Source organism: Balaenoptera borealis (genome assembly GCF_965194805.1).
Source record: "Balaenoptera borealis genome assembly, chromosome: 13".
NCBI classification, from domain to species: domain Eukaryota; kingdom Metazoa; phylum Chordata; class Mammalia; order Artiodactyla; family Balaenopteridae; genus Balaenoptera; species Balaenoptera borealis.
This window is the reverse complement of record NC_138870.1, coordinates 36866549-36884206: the sequence shown is the minus strand read 5'-3', so window position 1 is coordinate 36884206 and position 17658 is coordinate 36866549. Positions and strand designations below refer to the sequence as shown.

Sequence of the window (17658 nt, the reverse complement as noted above, 5' to 3'; positions counted from 1 at the left end):
ACTTTTTAAATATATGTAAAAAAAATACCTTCTTAATGTCTGGTCTTTTATTTTTCTTTTCATGCAGACATTGACTGGCAACAGAGTACATAGTTTCAATGGAAGTGGAATCAATGTCATTCATTTTCGTATCAATATAATCTTCAATTGTCTTTTCTTCATCTTCAATTTCTTCTTTAATATCCAGCTTTAAGACAAATGTTAAAACTTTAAGAGCGTCAAATAAAAGGGAAACAAATCAGATAAATGTATAAATGTATTTATAAATAAATATAAATTATATTTATATTATAATTAATTTATATTATTATCAATTATATTATAAAATAATACATTTAAATTATTTAATCTACATCATAATAACATTTACTCTTAGTTTACTATCTACCATTGCAACCTTATTAAGAAATGAAGACATCTAGGAGAAGCTCTATTTATTTACTTACTTACTTATGCATACATATATACCTCCCTCCTAGAAACTTTCAGCCATTTGCCTATTGGTTTTTGTATTTATGTGACTGAGCTAATTGCTCTCATGTACTCAGCAGTATTTACTGGCAGCCAGCACAAGGAGGTCTGCTTCTTTGCTGTGCTTCTGATGATGCAATTCCAGCTTCTGAATGCAGACCCCTCCCTGCACAGGCACACTTCTCTATGCGTACTCACATTGTTGAATCAAAGAGAAAGAGGGAGGAGGAGAAAGGGGGCAGGGCCACGATGAAAAGATAATCAATAGGGAGAGAGGTGGAGGACTAGGATGGTGTAGTGGGTTGAGCGGTGGCCCCCCAAAAGATATGTCCAAGTCCTAATCCCCAGAACCTGTGAATGTGACTGTATTTGGAGAAAAGGTCTTTGCAGATGTAATTAAGCTAAGCATTTTGAGATGAGATCATCCTGGATTACCCAGGGTGGGCCCTAAATCCAATGGCAAGCATCTGTTTAAGAGACAGAAAGAAGAAAAAAAAACGACACAAAGGAGAAGACAATGTGGTCACAGAGGCAGAAACTGGAGGGATGTGCGTACAAGTCAAGGAATGTCAACAGCCACTGGAAGCTGGAAGAGGCAAGGGAAGACTCTCCCCTAGAGTCTCCAGAGGGAATGGAGCCCTGACAAAATTTTTATTTCAGACTTCTGGCTTCCAGAACTATGAGAGAAGAAATTTGTCATTTAAAACCCTATTTTGTGGTAATTTTTTCCTCCTATATTTTTAATCTACACACTTTCTCTGTATAATCCGATCAACACACAAAGCTCTGGCATGCCTGTACACGAACAGCTCAAAAATTGTAACTCCAGCCCAGGCTTCTTTCCTGACCTCCAAGAACCAATGGGACAGAGGATTTTATTTCTTTGATAAGACAAAATGTCACTATGTGCTACTGTAAAATATTATGAAATATTATGAAAATATTAACTTTTCACAATTATGTTTTATAAATATATTTTAATGTGAAATATTATATAGCATGTAATATTCATTACTACATATCCAGGAACCCATGGAAAGCTTTATAATATATAGTTTTATAAGGGACACTTGTAGCAATATTGTAATATAGAGATATTATACTTATGGTTTTTCTTAAAAGTATGGCACCAAGCCTTTGAGCAAATATATTATACCTTCTGACTTTCTAATCCTCATTCTAGGGAAATAATCTGGTATACACATGTTGTCTGAATTTGTCACACTGGTTTGTTCCATTAGAACACATAAATTAGAATAAAGTCAGTGCAGTTATTTAACTAATTTTAAGAAAAACTTATATATAGTAGTAGGTATTTCTGTAAGTCTTTAATTTTATTAGAACACTCTCCAAGTTCTTAAAATTTAATATATAGGAAAAAAAAAAAGGCATGGCATAATTTTCCTATGGTTTTAGCATTCAGTTAGTCTATTTATATAATTGTCAATGAATGCCTAATATAACACACAGGTAAAGTTTTCTATGATAACTTTATTAAAAAAATACTCCATAATAGAAATGGATAGAGAATTTTATTAGCAATTCTATTCTGATATAAATTGCAAAGGAAGCAAATGTTGCTTTTCCTCTCTGCTGTTAGTAATCACCATGAAAGTAACAAAATAAAAATATACTGGAGGAGACCTCAGAAATCAAATAGCTCTATTGTGATTTTAGACACAAAGAAACTAGAACAGAATATATAAGTGTCTTTTCCAAGCTTCACAAATATTTCATGGCAGAGCTGAGATTAGAAATATTTGATGCTCTTTCCATATGCCACTATGTAATTGCCAACAGAAAGACTGCCAATAGAAAATGACATTTCTAGATGCCAAATTTACCCACATAAATTTAGATTCTAAATGCAAAGAGAAAAGGACTGGAAAAAATGAAATCTTTCAATTACCAATAACTGAGGTTCACGGTGTTCATCCACAGCTGGAAGTCCAGTTATTATTTCTAGTAAAACCTAAGAAGAAAGTAAAATCCATTAATATGACTCAAGACAACATATAGAAACTAGAAGAAACATGGCTCTTGATTATGAAATCTGATGAACCATTTCCACACACTGCATTATGCCCTTTAGGCATGAAAGTGGAAAGAACACGAGCTGTGGTCATTTCTCACCACTCTTTCTTCCCGGACACCTCGGATCCCACCCAAACCCACAAGCAGTTCTTTTCTACTGGCAACTTACTAAACAATCAGCACCCCCTCAACATGTGTTCTGGACACTGCTTTTCCTGTCTTGCAGAGGATTTTTCACAAGAATAATTTTCTCTGGTTCTTAGGAGAATATTATTTTCTAAACCTCAGGCATATCCTAGAACCCTGTGCCTTAACTTCACAGTACTATGAAGATAAATATCCATAAATGAAACACATATGAATAAATAAGATAAAGAAGCACCCAATTTCTCCAACCACTCCCACCCACTTCCTCATACCATCATAAAAGTTATTAGGAACAGACTGGTAGATCAGAAAATGCCAAAGCATATTTTCTTCAAAAAATATTTCATTTTTAAAACATGACATTAAAGTGCATACTGTATGACACAATTTGTTTTATGCATTAATTCAAGTTTCATACTAATTCATGTGGCAAAAAATTATTTCTTGCAGTAATTTCAGGAATCAATTTAAAAGTTTTACAAATTCAGAGTAGTTTTTATAACTTTCTCATTTAACTAGAGGTTAAAGTGAACAATTTTAATCTTTACGTAAGAGAGCTAAGCAACATAGGTGTATTCAAAATATTCTATTTCAATTTCACAGGTACAGCCAGAATGATTATTGTTACTAATTATATATATAATATATTATTTTATATATGTGTGTGTGTATATATATATATATATATATACATATATATATGTATATATATATATATATGTATATATATATGTATATATACATATATATATGTATATATATATATGAAACTTACCACACCAAAGCTATAGATGTCAGATTTGGCTGTTATTTCTCCTCGCAAAGCTTCTGGTGCCATATAAGCTGTTGTTCCCACAATTCTGCTTGTCAGGACTGTTTGGGCAAACTTCTCAGAAGCCCGTGCAAGCCCAAAGTCAGATACTTTGGCTGTAAAGTCTTCATCTAGTAAGATATTTGCACTGAAAAAAAGTTTTTCTTTTCAAGCAAATCAAATAGTTCCATAGGTAGGTGTATGAATGTTTGTATTTATACAGTATCCCATTTTATAATATACATCATAAAAGCCTGAAATTTGTGTAAATAAATGAGAATTTCAGATTAAAGCTAAAGAGAAATAAAACTGTCTTCTTTTCTTTATTGTTTCTTGAGGGAAAATCTGAGGAGAATAAAAGTGAAATAAAACTGTTGATATTAGTGAGAGATATTTTTATTCACAAATAATTTATTACAAGGTAACTTCCCTCGAAGTGTCCTAAAGCACCCTTCTTAATTCCTTCCCTAAAATATTCCAATTTATTTAAAAAATTTTCAACCAAAGTATCTTAATTATTTATTTCATTTCTTGGGGGGTATTTGAAATCTTTTGAAGAGGAAAGAATGGCTAAAAGATCTTCATTCATTCATTTTATGCATGTGCTCCTACACTCATACTTTCATTCAACAAAACTTTATTGAGGACCCCCAATGTTTTATAGTATTTAAGCTCAGGGCTGGGCATGGGGGCTATCTTCGAATCTTGTCTGTAACAAAGGTATAGGAATAATTTTTTAAAAATCCAGTAAGTATTCATAATGGTGATATTAGGCACAAAATGCTGAGAGAACAACCATGTGTCTGGAAGAACTGCAGAAAATTCCAAGGAGAAGTTGAAAAGTGTGCGTAGTCTTGAAGGATTGTTAGAAGTTGAGGTTAAATGAAGGAAAGAAAGGCATCTCAGGCAAATGGAGCAACATGAACACAGTGATGAAAACATAAAACCATATGATCAATTTGAAGAAACTGGTGTCAGTGGAACATGAGGAGAATTTGAAGTTTATCTTGTGAGCAGCAGGATATCAGCTAATGGTTTCATAGAAGGGAACTGATGTTATCAGACTTGATTTTTAGGACCTCAACCTGTCAGTATAGTAGTGCATAGATGAGAACTGGTACAGACTGGTTAAAGGATGACCAGGAAAGTTTGTAATAAAGCAAACAAGAGATAGAGTGTAAATAAAGGCTGGGGAGAAAAGGGAGGTGCAAATTTTGAGGCACACTCAATAGAACTTTGTAATTTGTATGATATGGGGAATGAGAAAGTCTTTAGCTTGGGAGACAGGATGAATACTGACTTCATTTGATTAGGAAAGAAATACAGAAGGAAGAACTTGGGTTGGAAGAGGAATGAGTTTGATTTCTGACATGTTGACTTAGGGGCTGCTGTGGGACAGCTCAGTGGGGTGATTTGGTCTGTAAACACTGAAAATACAGGACTGGAGGCTAATGATACAGATTTGAGAGTTGCCCACATAGAGGTAGAAGTTAAAGTCAATATATCACTCAGCAAGAATATGTAGGATGAACCAAAGAGACGATGAGGTAAGAACACACCAACTGGAATACACCAATGTGTAAGGGATGGGAGATGGTGTCTCTTCTCTTATCTAAGGCCAGTCCCTCTACTTGGACTCCTTTCTACATTCTCAGGAAGCTTATTCTATAAATTATCTCATTTCTCTCTTCTGTTCTATCACCTCCTTCTTCCCGTAGACATAAAAACATGCTTTAGTCTCTGCCATCTTAAAAAAATGCTTCCTGAATGACACATTGATTTCCAGTTATCCCTCTTCATGGGCTAAACGTCTTATCAGACTGTCTATACTCACCTCTCAGTTCTCTCACTCCCACTCTCTGCTCAACTACAACCTGAATTCTGACCCAATTACTACATGGAAGTAGGTGTCCATAAAGTCGCTAATGACCTTCATGGCACTAATCAAGTCGCTAATGACCTTCATGGCACTAATCAAATGCCTCATTAAAAAAATTTTTTTAAAAATGCCGTATTTTTCAGTCCTCATCCTGACCTCTAAAAAAGCAACTGACATTTTTGACTAGTCCTTCTTGGGAAACTCTCTTTCCTTGTTCTCAGGGATACCACACTCTCCTGGTTTTCAGTGTACTTGTAATACTTTCTTAGATTCCTTTTTAGACTCATTCTCTTCTACTTGGCCATTAAGTCTTGAAGTTCCTCAGGACTAAATCTTGGGAACTTCTCCTAATCTAGTTCTTTCTTAAAGTGAAGACAACCATATGATAGCTCTTCAATTAACACCTATATGCAAGTAATACACAAATTGATATCTTCAGCTCAGACTTCTTTCAGCTCCAACATGTACATCACACTGATTAACATCTCTACTCACTTCTGTATCTTAAAGGAACCTCTAACCACAACATGCACAAAAGAGAACTCACATTTTCCACCCCCAACCTTGTCCTCTTTCAGTGCTTTCTCTGTAAGTGAATCATGTCACAATCATTTCAGAATGCAATTCTGGAAGCCATAAATCGTGGTGTCACTCCTGATATATCACTCTCCCTGACACCCCTGCAGCCAAGAATCAGCAAGTTTTGCCATCTTAAGCTCTCAAATCTGTTCATGTCTCTTCATATGAACTGCTACCACCAAGCCTTCTATGATAGGCTCCAAGCTACCCCTCCTTACAAACTGTTCTCTACACTCAGGTCAAAGTGATCTTCTCAAAACTTAAATATGGTGCCACATTCCTACTTACAATTTTTCAATGGCATCTGATTACACCTGTGATAAAATTAATGTCCTTATTTTGGTCTATTAGGTCCTACAGGGCTTAGCTCTCTGCCTACTTCCATAATTTTATCTTACATCAATCAATCACCCCCTGAATTTCTGCATTTCAGTCATTTATTTCACTTCCTGTAATTCATCATGCTCCCACGTTCCCTTTCAACACTTGTCTCACATATGTGGTTCCTTCTTCCTAGAATGCTCTTTCTCCATTTTCTATGGCTGCCCTCAAATTGTGCCTACTTATTTCCTGTTCATTCTTTGGATCTCAGCTTAAATATCATTTCCTCAGGGAACTCTTCTTTATACTAATACTATAGACTATATACTAAAGTTGTTATTATTTTGTGATTATTTGATTGCTGTCAGATGCTACAAATGCTACTTTTGCTAACTATACCATCTACGGTACCTATCATGTCGTAAGTGTTCAACTAATATTTGTTAACTAAATAAATACATAACAAGAAAGATAAATGAAATGCACCCATGGAGGATAAAAGTGATTCAGAAAAGAGCAGTGATTCAGAAAATAAGAAGGAAAATAATCTTGACATGGCAAAAATGGTCAAGAAGAACAGAAAAACATACTATTCTTTTAAAAAAGGTAAATTAGGATGAATACTGGAAATAGGTCACTGAGTTTGAAATAAGGCAGATTACAGACATCCTTAGTGAGGAGAGCTTTCATGGAGTGCTCCAGGTTAAGATGTGCATGTGAATAGTGAATAGAAAGAGTGATAGAAAATTATTCTTTAAGAGAGTTTTCCTAAACCTTTGTAAAGGTAGCATTTACCTTTTAATATCTCTATGAATATGATGGTTTTCATGTAAATAACTGAGGCCATTAGCTGCACCCTGAGCAATCTTGCATCTTATGCACCAAGAGAGTGGTGGAGTATCATCCTTATGAAGTAAGAAACAAACCAATTAAAAAAAAAGAGAAGGATAAAAAAAAATCTATGCAAATACATAATAAGATTTTTTCTAAGCAGCTACTGACAATTATATTACATTGCTAAGAATTTACAAATATCACTTTTTAAGTTGTTAAAAAATAATCTCTAAATAAGATCAAATGGGGATTAGTATTTCTTATTTAACAATAAAAATATATAAGAGCATCTTCAAAGTCTAGCCTTGACTGATATTTTTACAGTTTAGATTATCACCTGCTAGGCAATTCCAGTTGTTTACATAACAACTGTATAGTTTTCACAGACCCAGAAAAATATTAAGATTAATACAGTTTAAATGATCCTGTCACAAAGTAAATATTAGTATTCCAACACAGAAACATAAAGCCTAACAATGTGATGAACAAACATCTTACCAAGCAAGACAGTCTGTCTAGCAATGAACCATTGGGCATGTAAACGTACACTAAGCAGAGGTCATCTCCATCACTTGAGAAACCAAGTAGTTCTACTAAGTTTTCATGTTGACACCTGTGACAAATAATTTTCCACTCAAAATTATTATGATACATACATATATTTAGCTGTAGGTTATAAGTTATTCAATTTAGAGCTTTAAAAGAAAAAAAGAGCAAGAAATAATTTTATGCTATATATCACTGTAATATGATACATATGTTTCTAACATCTTTATATATGTTAATTATAACTGCTTATAATTTTCTGCAAACAGTTCTCCTTTCAGTGAATATTAATCAACATTAGAAGCAAAACTGCTTTTGATTTTATAGCAAAAGCTCAATACTTCAGATCACTGGTACTTGTAATAGTTTGGTTAAGAACTAGGCTGATGTTTACCTTTGTTTTGTATAATTTTCAATGATAGCACAAACAAGATTTCAATAAGTGTGTTGAAACTTGTATGACAATCCTACAATCCTTGTATGACTCCTCCCAGAGTCTGCCATTAGCCCCACCAAAGAGCCCCGTAGGCTCCAGTGCTGGGTTGCTGCAGGCCAAAGAACCAACAGGGAGGGAGTCCAGCCCCACACATCAGCAGACAAGCTGATTAAAGTTTTACTGAGCTCTACCCACCACCAGTCCCTCCCATCAGGAAGCTTGCACAAGCCTCTTAGATAGCTTCATCCACCAGAAGGCAGACAGCAGAAGCAAGAAGAACTATAATTCTGAAGCCTGTGGAAGGAAAACCACATTCACAGAAAGATAGACAAAATCAAAAGGCAGAGGACTTTGTACCAGATGAAGGAACAAGATAAAACCCCAGAAAAACAACTAAATGAAGTGGAGATAGGCAACCTTCCAGAAAAAAAATTCAGAATAATGATACTGAAGATGATCCAGGACCTTGGAAAAAGAATGGAGGCAAATTCGATAAGATGCAAGAAATGTTTAACAAAGACCTAAAAGAATTAAAGAACAAACACCTAGAAGAATTAAAGAACAAACAAACAGAGATGAACAATACAATAACTGAAATGAAAACTACACTTGAAGGAATCAATAGTAGAATAACTGAGGCAGAAGAATGGGTAAGTGACCTGGAAGACAGAATGGTGGAATTCACTGTCGCGGAACAGAGTAAAGAAAAAAGAATGAAAAGAAATGAAGACAGCCTAATAGACCTTTGGGACAAAATTAAATGCAACAACTTTCGCATTATAGGGGCCCCAGAAGGAGAAGAGAGAGAGGGAAAGGACCCGAGAAAATATTTGAAGAGATTATAGTTGAAAACTTCCCTAACATGGGAAAGGAAATAGCCACCCAAGTCCAGGAAGAGCAGAGAGTCCCAGGCAGGATAAACCCAAGGAGAAACATGCCAAGACACATAGCAATCAAACTGACAAAAAGTAAAGACAAAGACAAATTATTGAAAGCAACAAGGGAAAAATGACAAATAACATACAAGGGAACTCCCATAAGGTTAACAGCTGACTTCTCAGCAGAAACTCTACAAGTCAGAAGGGAGTAGCACGATATACTGAAAGTGATGAAAGGGAAGAATCTACAACCAAGATTACTCCCGCTGGCAAGGACCTCATTCAGTTTCAACGGAGAAATCAAAAGCTTTACAGACAAGCAAAAGCTAAGAGAATTCAGCACCACCAAACCAGCTCTACAACAAATGCTAAAGGAACTTCTCTAAGTGGGAAACACAAGAGAAGAAAAGGGCCTACAAAAACAAACCATAACAATTACGAAAATGGTAATAGGAACATACATATCGATAATTACCTTAAACGTGAATGGATTAAATGCTCCAACCAAAAGACACAGGCTCGCTGAATAGATACAAAAACAAGACCCATATATATGCTGTCTACAAGAGACCCTCTTCAGACCTAGGGACACATACAGACTGAAAGTGAGGGGATGGAAGAAGATATTCCATGCAAATGGAAATCAAAAGAAAGCTGGTGTAGCAATACTCATATCAGATAAAATAGACTTTAAAATAAAGAATGTTACAAGAGTCAAGGAAGGACACCACATAATGATCAAGGGATCAATCCAAGAAGAAGATATAACAATTATAAGTATATATGCATCCAACATAGGAGCACCTCAATACATAAGGCAATTGCTAACAGCTATAAAAGAGGAAATCGACAGTAACACAATAATAATGGGGGACTTTAACACCTCACATACACCAATGGACAGATCATCCAGACAGAAAATTAATAAGGAAACACAAGCTTTAAATGACACAATAGACCAGATAGATTTACTTGACATTTATAGGGCATTCCATCCAAAAACAGCAGAATACACTTTCTTCTCAAGTGCACATGGAATATTCTCCAAAATAGATCACATCTTGGGTCACAAATCAAGCCTTAGTAAATTTAAGAAAATTGAAATCATATCAAGCATCTTTTCTGACCACAATGCTATTAGATTAGAAATCAATTACAGGGAAAAAAATGTAAAAAACACAAACACATGGAGGCTAAACAATACGTTACTAAATAACCAAGAGATCACTGAAGAAATCAAAGAGGAAATCAAAAAATGCCTAGAGACAAATGACAATGAAAACACGACGATCCAAAACCTATGGTATGCAGCAAAAGCAGTTCTAAAAGGGAAGTTTATAGCAATACAAGCCTACCTCAAGAAACAAGAAAAATCTCAAATAAACAGTCTAACCTTACACCTAAAGGAACTAGAGAAAGAAGAACAAACAAAACCCAAAGTTAGTAAAAGGAAAGAAATCATAAAGATCAGAGCAGAAATCAATGAAATAGAAACAAAGAAAACAATAGCAAAGATCAATAAAACTAAAAGCTGGTTCTTTGGGAAGATAAACAAAATTGATAAACCTTTAGCCAGACTCATCAAGAAAAAGAGGGAGAGGACTCAAATCAATAAAATTAGAAATGAAAAAGGAGAAGTTGCAAAGGACACCACAGAAATACAAAGCATCATAAGAGACTACTACAAGCAAATCTATGCCAATAAAATGGACATCCTGGAAGAAATGGACAAATTCTTAGAAATGTATAACCTTCCAAGACTGAACCAGGAGGAAACAGAAAATATGAACAGACCAATCACAAGTAATGAAATTGAAACTGTAATTAAAAGTCTTCCAACAAACAAAAGTCCAGGACCAGATGGCTTCACAGATGAATGCTATCAAACATTTAAAGAAGAGCTAACACCCATCCTTCTCAAACTCTTCCAAAAAATTGCAGAGGAAGGAACACTCCCAAACTCATTCTATGAGGCCACCATCACCCTGATACCAAAACCAGACAAAGATACTATAAAAAAAGAAAATTACACACCGATATCACTGATGAATATAGATGCAAAAATCCTCAACAAAATATGAGCAAACAGAATCCAACAACACATTAAAAGGCTCATACACCATGATCAAGTGGGATTTATCCCAGGGATGAAAGGATTCTTCAATATATGCAAATCAATGTGATACACCATATTAACAAATCGAAGAAGAAAAACCATATGATCTCTCAATAGATGCAGAAAAAGCTTCTGAAAAAATTCAACACCCATTTATGATAAAAACTCTCCAGAAAGTGGGCATAGAGGGAAACTACCTCAACATATAAAGGCCGTGTATGACAAACCCACAGCAAACATCATTCTCAATGGTGAAAAACTGAAAGCATTTCCTCTAAGATCAGGAACAAGACAAGGACGTCTATTCTCGCCACTATTATTCAACATAGTTTTGGAAGTCCTAGCCATGGCAATCAGAGAAGAAAAAGAAATAAATGGAATACAAATTGGAAAAGAAGAAGTAAAACTGTCACTGTTTGCAGATGACATGATACTATACAGAGAGAATCCTAAAGATGCCACCAGAAAAGTACTAGAGCTAATCAATGAATTTGGTAAAGTTGCAGGATACAAAATTAATGCACAGTAATCTCTTGCTTTCCTATACACTAACAACAAAAGATCAGAAAGAGAAATTAAGGAAACACTCCCAGTTACCATTGCAACAAAAAGAATAAAATAACTAGGAATCAACCTACCTAGGGAGACAAAACACCTGTATGCAGAAAACATAAGACACTGATGACAGAAATCAAAGATGACACAAACAGATGGAGAGATAGACCATGTTCTTGGACTGGAAGAATCAATATTGTGAAGATGACTATACTACCCAAAGCAATCTACAGATTCAATGCAATCCCTATCAAATTACCAATGGCATTTTTTACGGAGCTAGAACAAATCATCTTAAAATTTGTATGGAGACACAAAAGACCCCGAATAGCCAAAGCAGTCTTGAGGCAAAAAAATGGAGCTGGAGGAATCAGACTCCCTGACTTCAGACTATACTACAAAGCTACAATAATCAAGACAATATGGTACTGGCACAAAAACAGAAACATAGATCAATGGAACAAGATAGAAAGCCCAGAGATTAACCCATGCACCTATGGTCAACTAATCTATGACAAAGGAGGCAAAGATATACAATGGAGAAAAGACAGTCTCTTCAATAAGTGGTGCTGGGAAAACTGGACAGCTACATGTAAAAGAATGAAATTAGAATACTCCCTAACACCATACACAAAAATAAACTCAAAATGGATTAGAGACCTAAATGTAAGACCGGACACTATAAAACTCTTAGAGGAAAACATAGGAAGAACACTCTAACATAAATCACAGCAAGATCTTTTTTGACCCACCTCCTAGAGTAATGGAAATTAAAACAAAAATAAACAAATGGGACCTAATGAAACTTAAAAGCTTTTGCAAAGCAAAGGAAACTACAAACAAGACGAAAAGATAACCCTCAGAGTGGGAGAAAATATTTGCAAATGAATCAACCGACAAAGGATCAATCTCCAAAATATATAAACAGCTCATGCAGCTCAATATTAAAAAAACAAACAACCTAATCCAAAAATGGGCAGAAGACCTAAAGAGACATTTCTCCATAGAAGACATACAGATGGCCAAGAAGCACATGAAAAGCTGCTCAACATCACTAAGTATTAGAGAAATTCAAATCAAAACTACAATGAGGTATCACCTCACACCAGTTAGAATGGGCATCATTAGAAAATCTACAAACAACAAATGCTGGAGAGGGTGTGGAGAAAAGGGAACCCTCTTGCACTGTTGGTGGGAATGTAAATTGATACAGCCACTATGGAGAACAGTATAGAGGTTCCTTAAAAAACTAAAAATATAATTACCATATGACATAGCAATCCCACTACTGGGCATATACCCAGAGAAAACCATAATTCAAAAAGAAACATGCACCCCAGTGTTCACTGCAGATCTATTTACAATAGCCAGGTCATGGAAGCAACCTAAATGCCCATCAACAGACGAATGGATAAAGAAGATGTGGTACATATATACAATGGAATATTACTCAGCCATAAAAAGGAATGAAATTGGGTCATTTGTTGAGACCTGGATGGATCTAGAGACTGTCATACAGAGTGAAGTAACTCAGAAAGAGAAAAACAAGTATCGTATATTAACGCATATATGTGGAACCTAGAAAAATGGTACAGATGAACCGGTTTGCAGGGCAGAAATAGAGACACAGATGTAGAGAACAAATGTATGGACACCAAGGCGGGGAAAGTGGAGGGGGGTGGGTAGTGGTGGTGAGATGAATTGGGAGATTCGGATTGACATATATACATCAATATGCATAAAATAGATAACTAATAAGAACCTACTGTATAAAAAAATAAATAAAATAAAATTCAAAAAAAAAGTATGAATATCCAGGTAAGAAACTTGGCCAAGGTCATTCTGCTAGCAAGGTCCAGAGATTGGTACTTATCAAAAAATAGCAGTAATATTTAATGGTGGTGAGGTAGCAGTGAAGTCTGAAATTGTAATAAATTGGTGGTAGAAGTATAAATTATCATAACTTATCTACAAAGCCATTTGGACAAATACTTAGAAAGTCTTTAAAAAGTTCATGCATTCGTAACCAGTAATTCTTCTTCTAGGACTGTCTCCAGATGAAATAAGCCACTTTGTATTTAAAGATTTATGTACAAAGAGGTTTAAAGGAGCTTTAATATGTAATACTGAAAATTAGAAACAAACCTAGAAGGGTAATGGTTAAATAAAATATAATCCTTATGTATGCTAGAATGTTATACAATAATTTTAAATGTTTTAAAATTATTTTTAATGACATGGGAAAAATGCTACACACTCATCATGAAGCAAGTACATCAAAATACTAGCAGTGGTTATCTCTGAGTGATATATTTAAGAGATGACTTTTATTATTTAAAAATATTTTCCTGATTATCTATTTTGAACAAGTTACTTTTAGAAGGGGTTACGGGTACGAAGAACAAATCCTGAACAGAAGGCTTTTTAGTTTTTTCAGTGTGCATTATTTTTACTGTGAATGAATTAATTCCAGTCTATTTTTCTTGAAGTGAAGCAACTAGAATTGGTGATTTACAGCAATGGGTCTAATGAGAATAAACTGGTAAATCCCATGAAGGATTTAGATCAAAAGCTCAAGTTCTGGAGTCAGACAGATCCGGATTTGAAATCCACGTATTTATTGTTTATGTGGCCTTGGGCAAAGTTTTTAATGTTTCTAAATCTCAGTGGAAAAAAAATGTGTGGGTGTGGGGGGTGTTATAACAATTGTTGGTTAATACATTGCAGTTTCTGGTCTATTGTACATACTCAAGTATCAATCACTATAATTATTGAATAAATTTCCTAATTTATTTCTCCTTCTCTTCCTGATAATGTCCAACAATTTTCAAACATACTGAGTCAATGCCTTCTAAACATTCTTACATATAACACTTCCCTGGCTTATGGTGTTAACTTATATCAAAGGGACTATTTGTCATATATATATATATTTACACATATATGTATTTACACATATATGCACATACATATTATATCGACAATTTATCTCTCATGGACTTTGGGAGCAGAAAACACAATAACAGAGGTTAGTTGAAATTCCATGTAATTTTCCCACGATTTAGAATAACGACTGCTGTTTAATCTACACACATACAAAAGAGTATATGTAGTCACAGAATTGTAGAGTCAAAGTTCTTTCAAGTTCTCTAAACTATTTTAATTTACATATTTGAAAATATCACTAGTTCATGCCACACTCTGGGTAAGAAACAGGTCCCTTACTCCTTGTCCTGCTTTTTTCCACAGTACCACTCTGCCAGATTAACTTACTTTGCCATTACTTTTATTTCTTGATCAAACTGCTGTTTCAGTTCTTCAGTACTAATGTCAACCATCTGAAAAAATAAAATAATATACAGTATAATACAATACAATAACCCCAAGTCTCCTAAAGCTAAAAGGGGCACACGAGATCATCTGGCTGATTCTGCTTTCTTTAAAATAGTAAGGCATCATTCTCCCCATTTTATAGGACAACTGAGAACTAGAAATAGTAATTTGCTCAAAGTCTCATGGCTGGTGAGTGGAAGGAAGAAAACCTTATAAACCATGTAACTACATAAACCGCACTGAGTCATTATGGGAACAAAATTAAATAATATGAGACTTTACTGCATAAACATTCTGGAAAAAAATTCAATGTAATAGAAATCATAAGCAAATTTGAAGGGAAAAAGAAAAACAAGACCTGCAAAAGTATTTGCAACATATATGACAAAGGGTGACTATCTTTATTGTATAAATATGTATTGTATTGGTGTTTTTAGAATATAATAATAGATTTAAAATATAACAAATCGATAAGTAAATGGTAAACACTCTAATAGAAATGGGAACAAAGGACATAGGTAAGAATTAGAAAAATTTTCTCTGATTGTATATTTTCTAAACTTTATTTTTAAATGAGAAAAGTAATACAAGGAAGCTACTTTTATAAAACTTTTTAGAATCTTACCATTTTAATATTGATCATGCATGAAGCACTGTGTAGAGTTCAGCTTCTCTATTTTGTGAATCTCCCCAAATTATATGTATAATTGTATGTATGTGTATATAACTACATTTTTTATAGGGACAGAGTCCATAGCTTTCAACAAATTTTTAAATGTTAAGAACTGCCAGCTTAGAATGATGTTTATTTAAAGAAAATACACACTGAAATCATATGCTTCCTAAAGATTAATTTAAAATTTATTATATAACACACTAGGAAGCAACTCTTCCTCTAATTCTTTGTCTTCCTGAAAATATAACTTACTGCTGCAAGCTTCTTCACTGCTACAGTCTTGTTGTTCACATAGCCTTTATACACAACTCCAAATCCTCCCTCTCCCATCTTGTTACCACCAACAGAAATGGGTCGTTCATCAAAGTTATTTGTGACATCCTTCAACTCATAAAATGAAAAACTGTGAAAACCTATATGTCAATAGAATAAGAAAAAAAGGGCTTCAGTAAAAAAGAAACTGGTTTTAATAACTTCAGTATTTTTTCAATTTGGATATTTCATACATATGCAAATATTTACAATTTTGTATTAGGTACAGTGGAAGAGAGTAAAACCATTTTTAAAATACAAATTTTAAGGTTTATCTTGAGAACTGTTTGGTGGTCCTCCACTTAAAACTCTAGTCAGTTATTTTCTTTATAAAATGACCCTTTTAAGTTATGTAAATATTTACTTTTTTTTTTCATAGCTTCTGTGGTTGTTCATATGTCCTATTACCTCTACTCACTTATAACACTGACTAATACAATGAAGATGGTGCTTAATAAATCAGGGGAAAACAACAACCACAAAAGAGCTATTGCCAGAGTGCACAAACAAAAGGAGAGATTGATTTTAAAGCAGTGATGGTCTTAATAACAAACCCACTAGTGGAAAGCACTGCAAATGTTACTTACGTGTATCACTAACTTCTAAACTTCTATTTTCTGGACATGAGGAGTCAGGTGGCATATAGTTTTGTTCAGTATTCTCATCAGATATCACAGACGTCCTGTCTTTGCCATAGAGGGGCATATGTTTCTGCTGAACTGTTACAGGGACTTCAGAAGGCAGTGTATTAACAGTTTTGGGAACAGCATCTAACAAATGAAATAAGATACAAGTTGTCATTCCATTAGAAAAAGTGTTTGTGAAAAAGTTAAATTAGGAACTTGGTTCACTTAACATCATTCCAGTTTCTACACGTTAGCCCCACATTTTCACAGCACTACACAAGAAGCTACCTAGTAAGAATTTGTAAATTTTGATAAGGATGGGTAAGGCAGTGTTTCCAAAAAGTGGTTCATAAGCCACCTGCAACAGAAGCACTGAAGTACTTGTTTAAAAACTTAGACCTTGAACCTAATTCAAGAATTCTGATAATGAGGTCTAGAGTAGAGCCTGGAACGCTACATGTTTAACAAGAACTCCAGGCGATTCTTATGCCCTCTGAAGGGTGAGTACCACTGGTGTAAATGGCATCAAAGGGAAAAAAAGTAACTTACGAGGAAGGCAACTAGACACCAGCCCACTGGAACACAATGTAAGGAATTCACGATCACAGAGTCCCATCAGGGTGGAAGTTGAGGGTGAAAAAAAGCAAGAGTTTTTTCTCATCGTTCTAAACTTCTTATTGGCACAAAACCACCTGACTTTAATGGTGGGATCAGACTCAATCCTGAAGCCTCCATTTCCTTAGCAGCAAGTCTGCAGTGTCTGGGGTGCTTGCTAAAGAGTTGGGGAGAGTTGAAAGAATGAAAAGGAGTCTTAAATGTAAGGCTCATCTACTATGAGAAGAAAGTAAGAGTCAGAAGAAATGTTCCTATTTCTGCTACTTGTCTTTCCACCCTAATTATTGATACCCTAGACATGCTCAGTTTACCTGGTAGCAAAAGACTTGCAGGGGCAAAAAACTCATTTTGGACCAAAAGATCCACGAGATCACCAACTGTGCAATTTGTGGTGCCCCAGTCAAACAGTAATTCACAAGTGGGACTTTTTCCAGTTTGAAGTAATGCTTCAAATCTCCTTAAAGTAAGTAAAAGAGGAACAAGATTAGT

At 34.7% G+C, this 17658-nt stretch overlaps 1 protein-coding gene across 6 annotated transcripts in view; it reads right to left on the bottom strand.

Moving 5' to 3' along the window:
• The window catches only part of IRAK4 (interleukin 1 receptor associated kinase 4), a 28676-nt gene that overhangs the window by 1249 nt on the left and 9769 nt on the right, over positions 1–17658 (bottom strand). For 5 of the 6 annotated variants that reach the window (XM_082349449.1, XM_082349454.1, XM_082349450.1 and 2 more), the window contains 9 exons: positions 17481–17626; positions 16516–16698; positions 15869–16029; positions 14881–14945; positions 7575–7689; positions 7038–7147; positions 3428–3611; positions 2381–2443; positions 29–187 (listed from right to left, as the gene is read on the bottom strand). In XM_082349449.1, coding sequence (XP_082205575.1) covers positions 29–187; positions 2381–2443; positions 3428–3611; positions 7038–7147; positions 7575–7689; positions 14881–14945; positions 15869–16029; positions 16516–16698; positions 17481–17626 — 1186 coding nt within the window. The remainder of the gene's footprint in view (positions 1–28; positions 188–2380; positions 2444–3427; positions 3612–7037; positions 7148–7574; positions 7690–14880; positions 14946–15868; positions 16030–16515; positions 16699–17480; positions 17627–17658) is intronic. The other variant, XM_082349453.1, reaches the window with a different exon arrangement.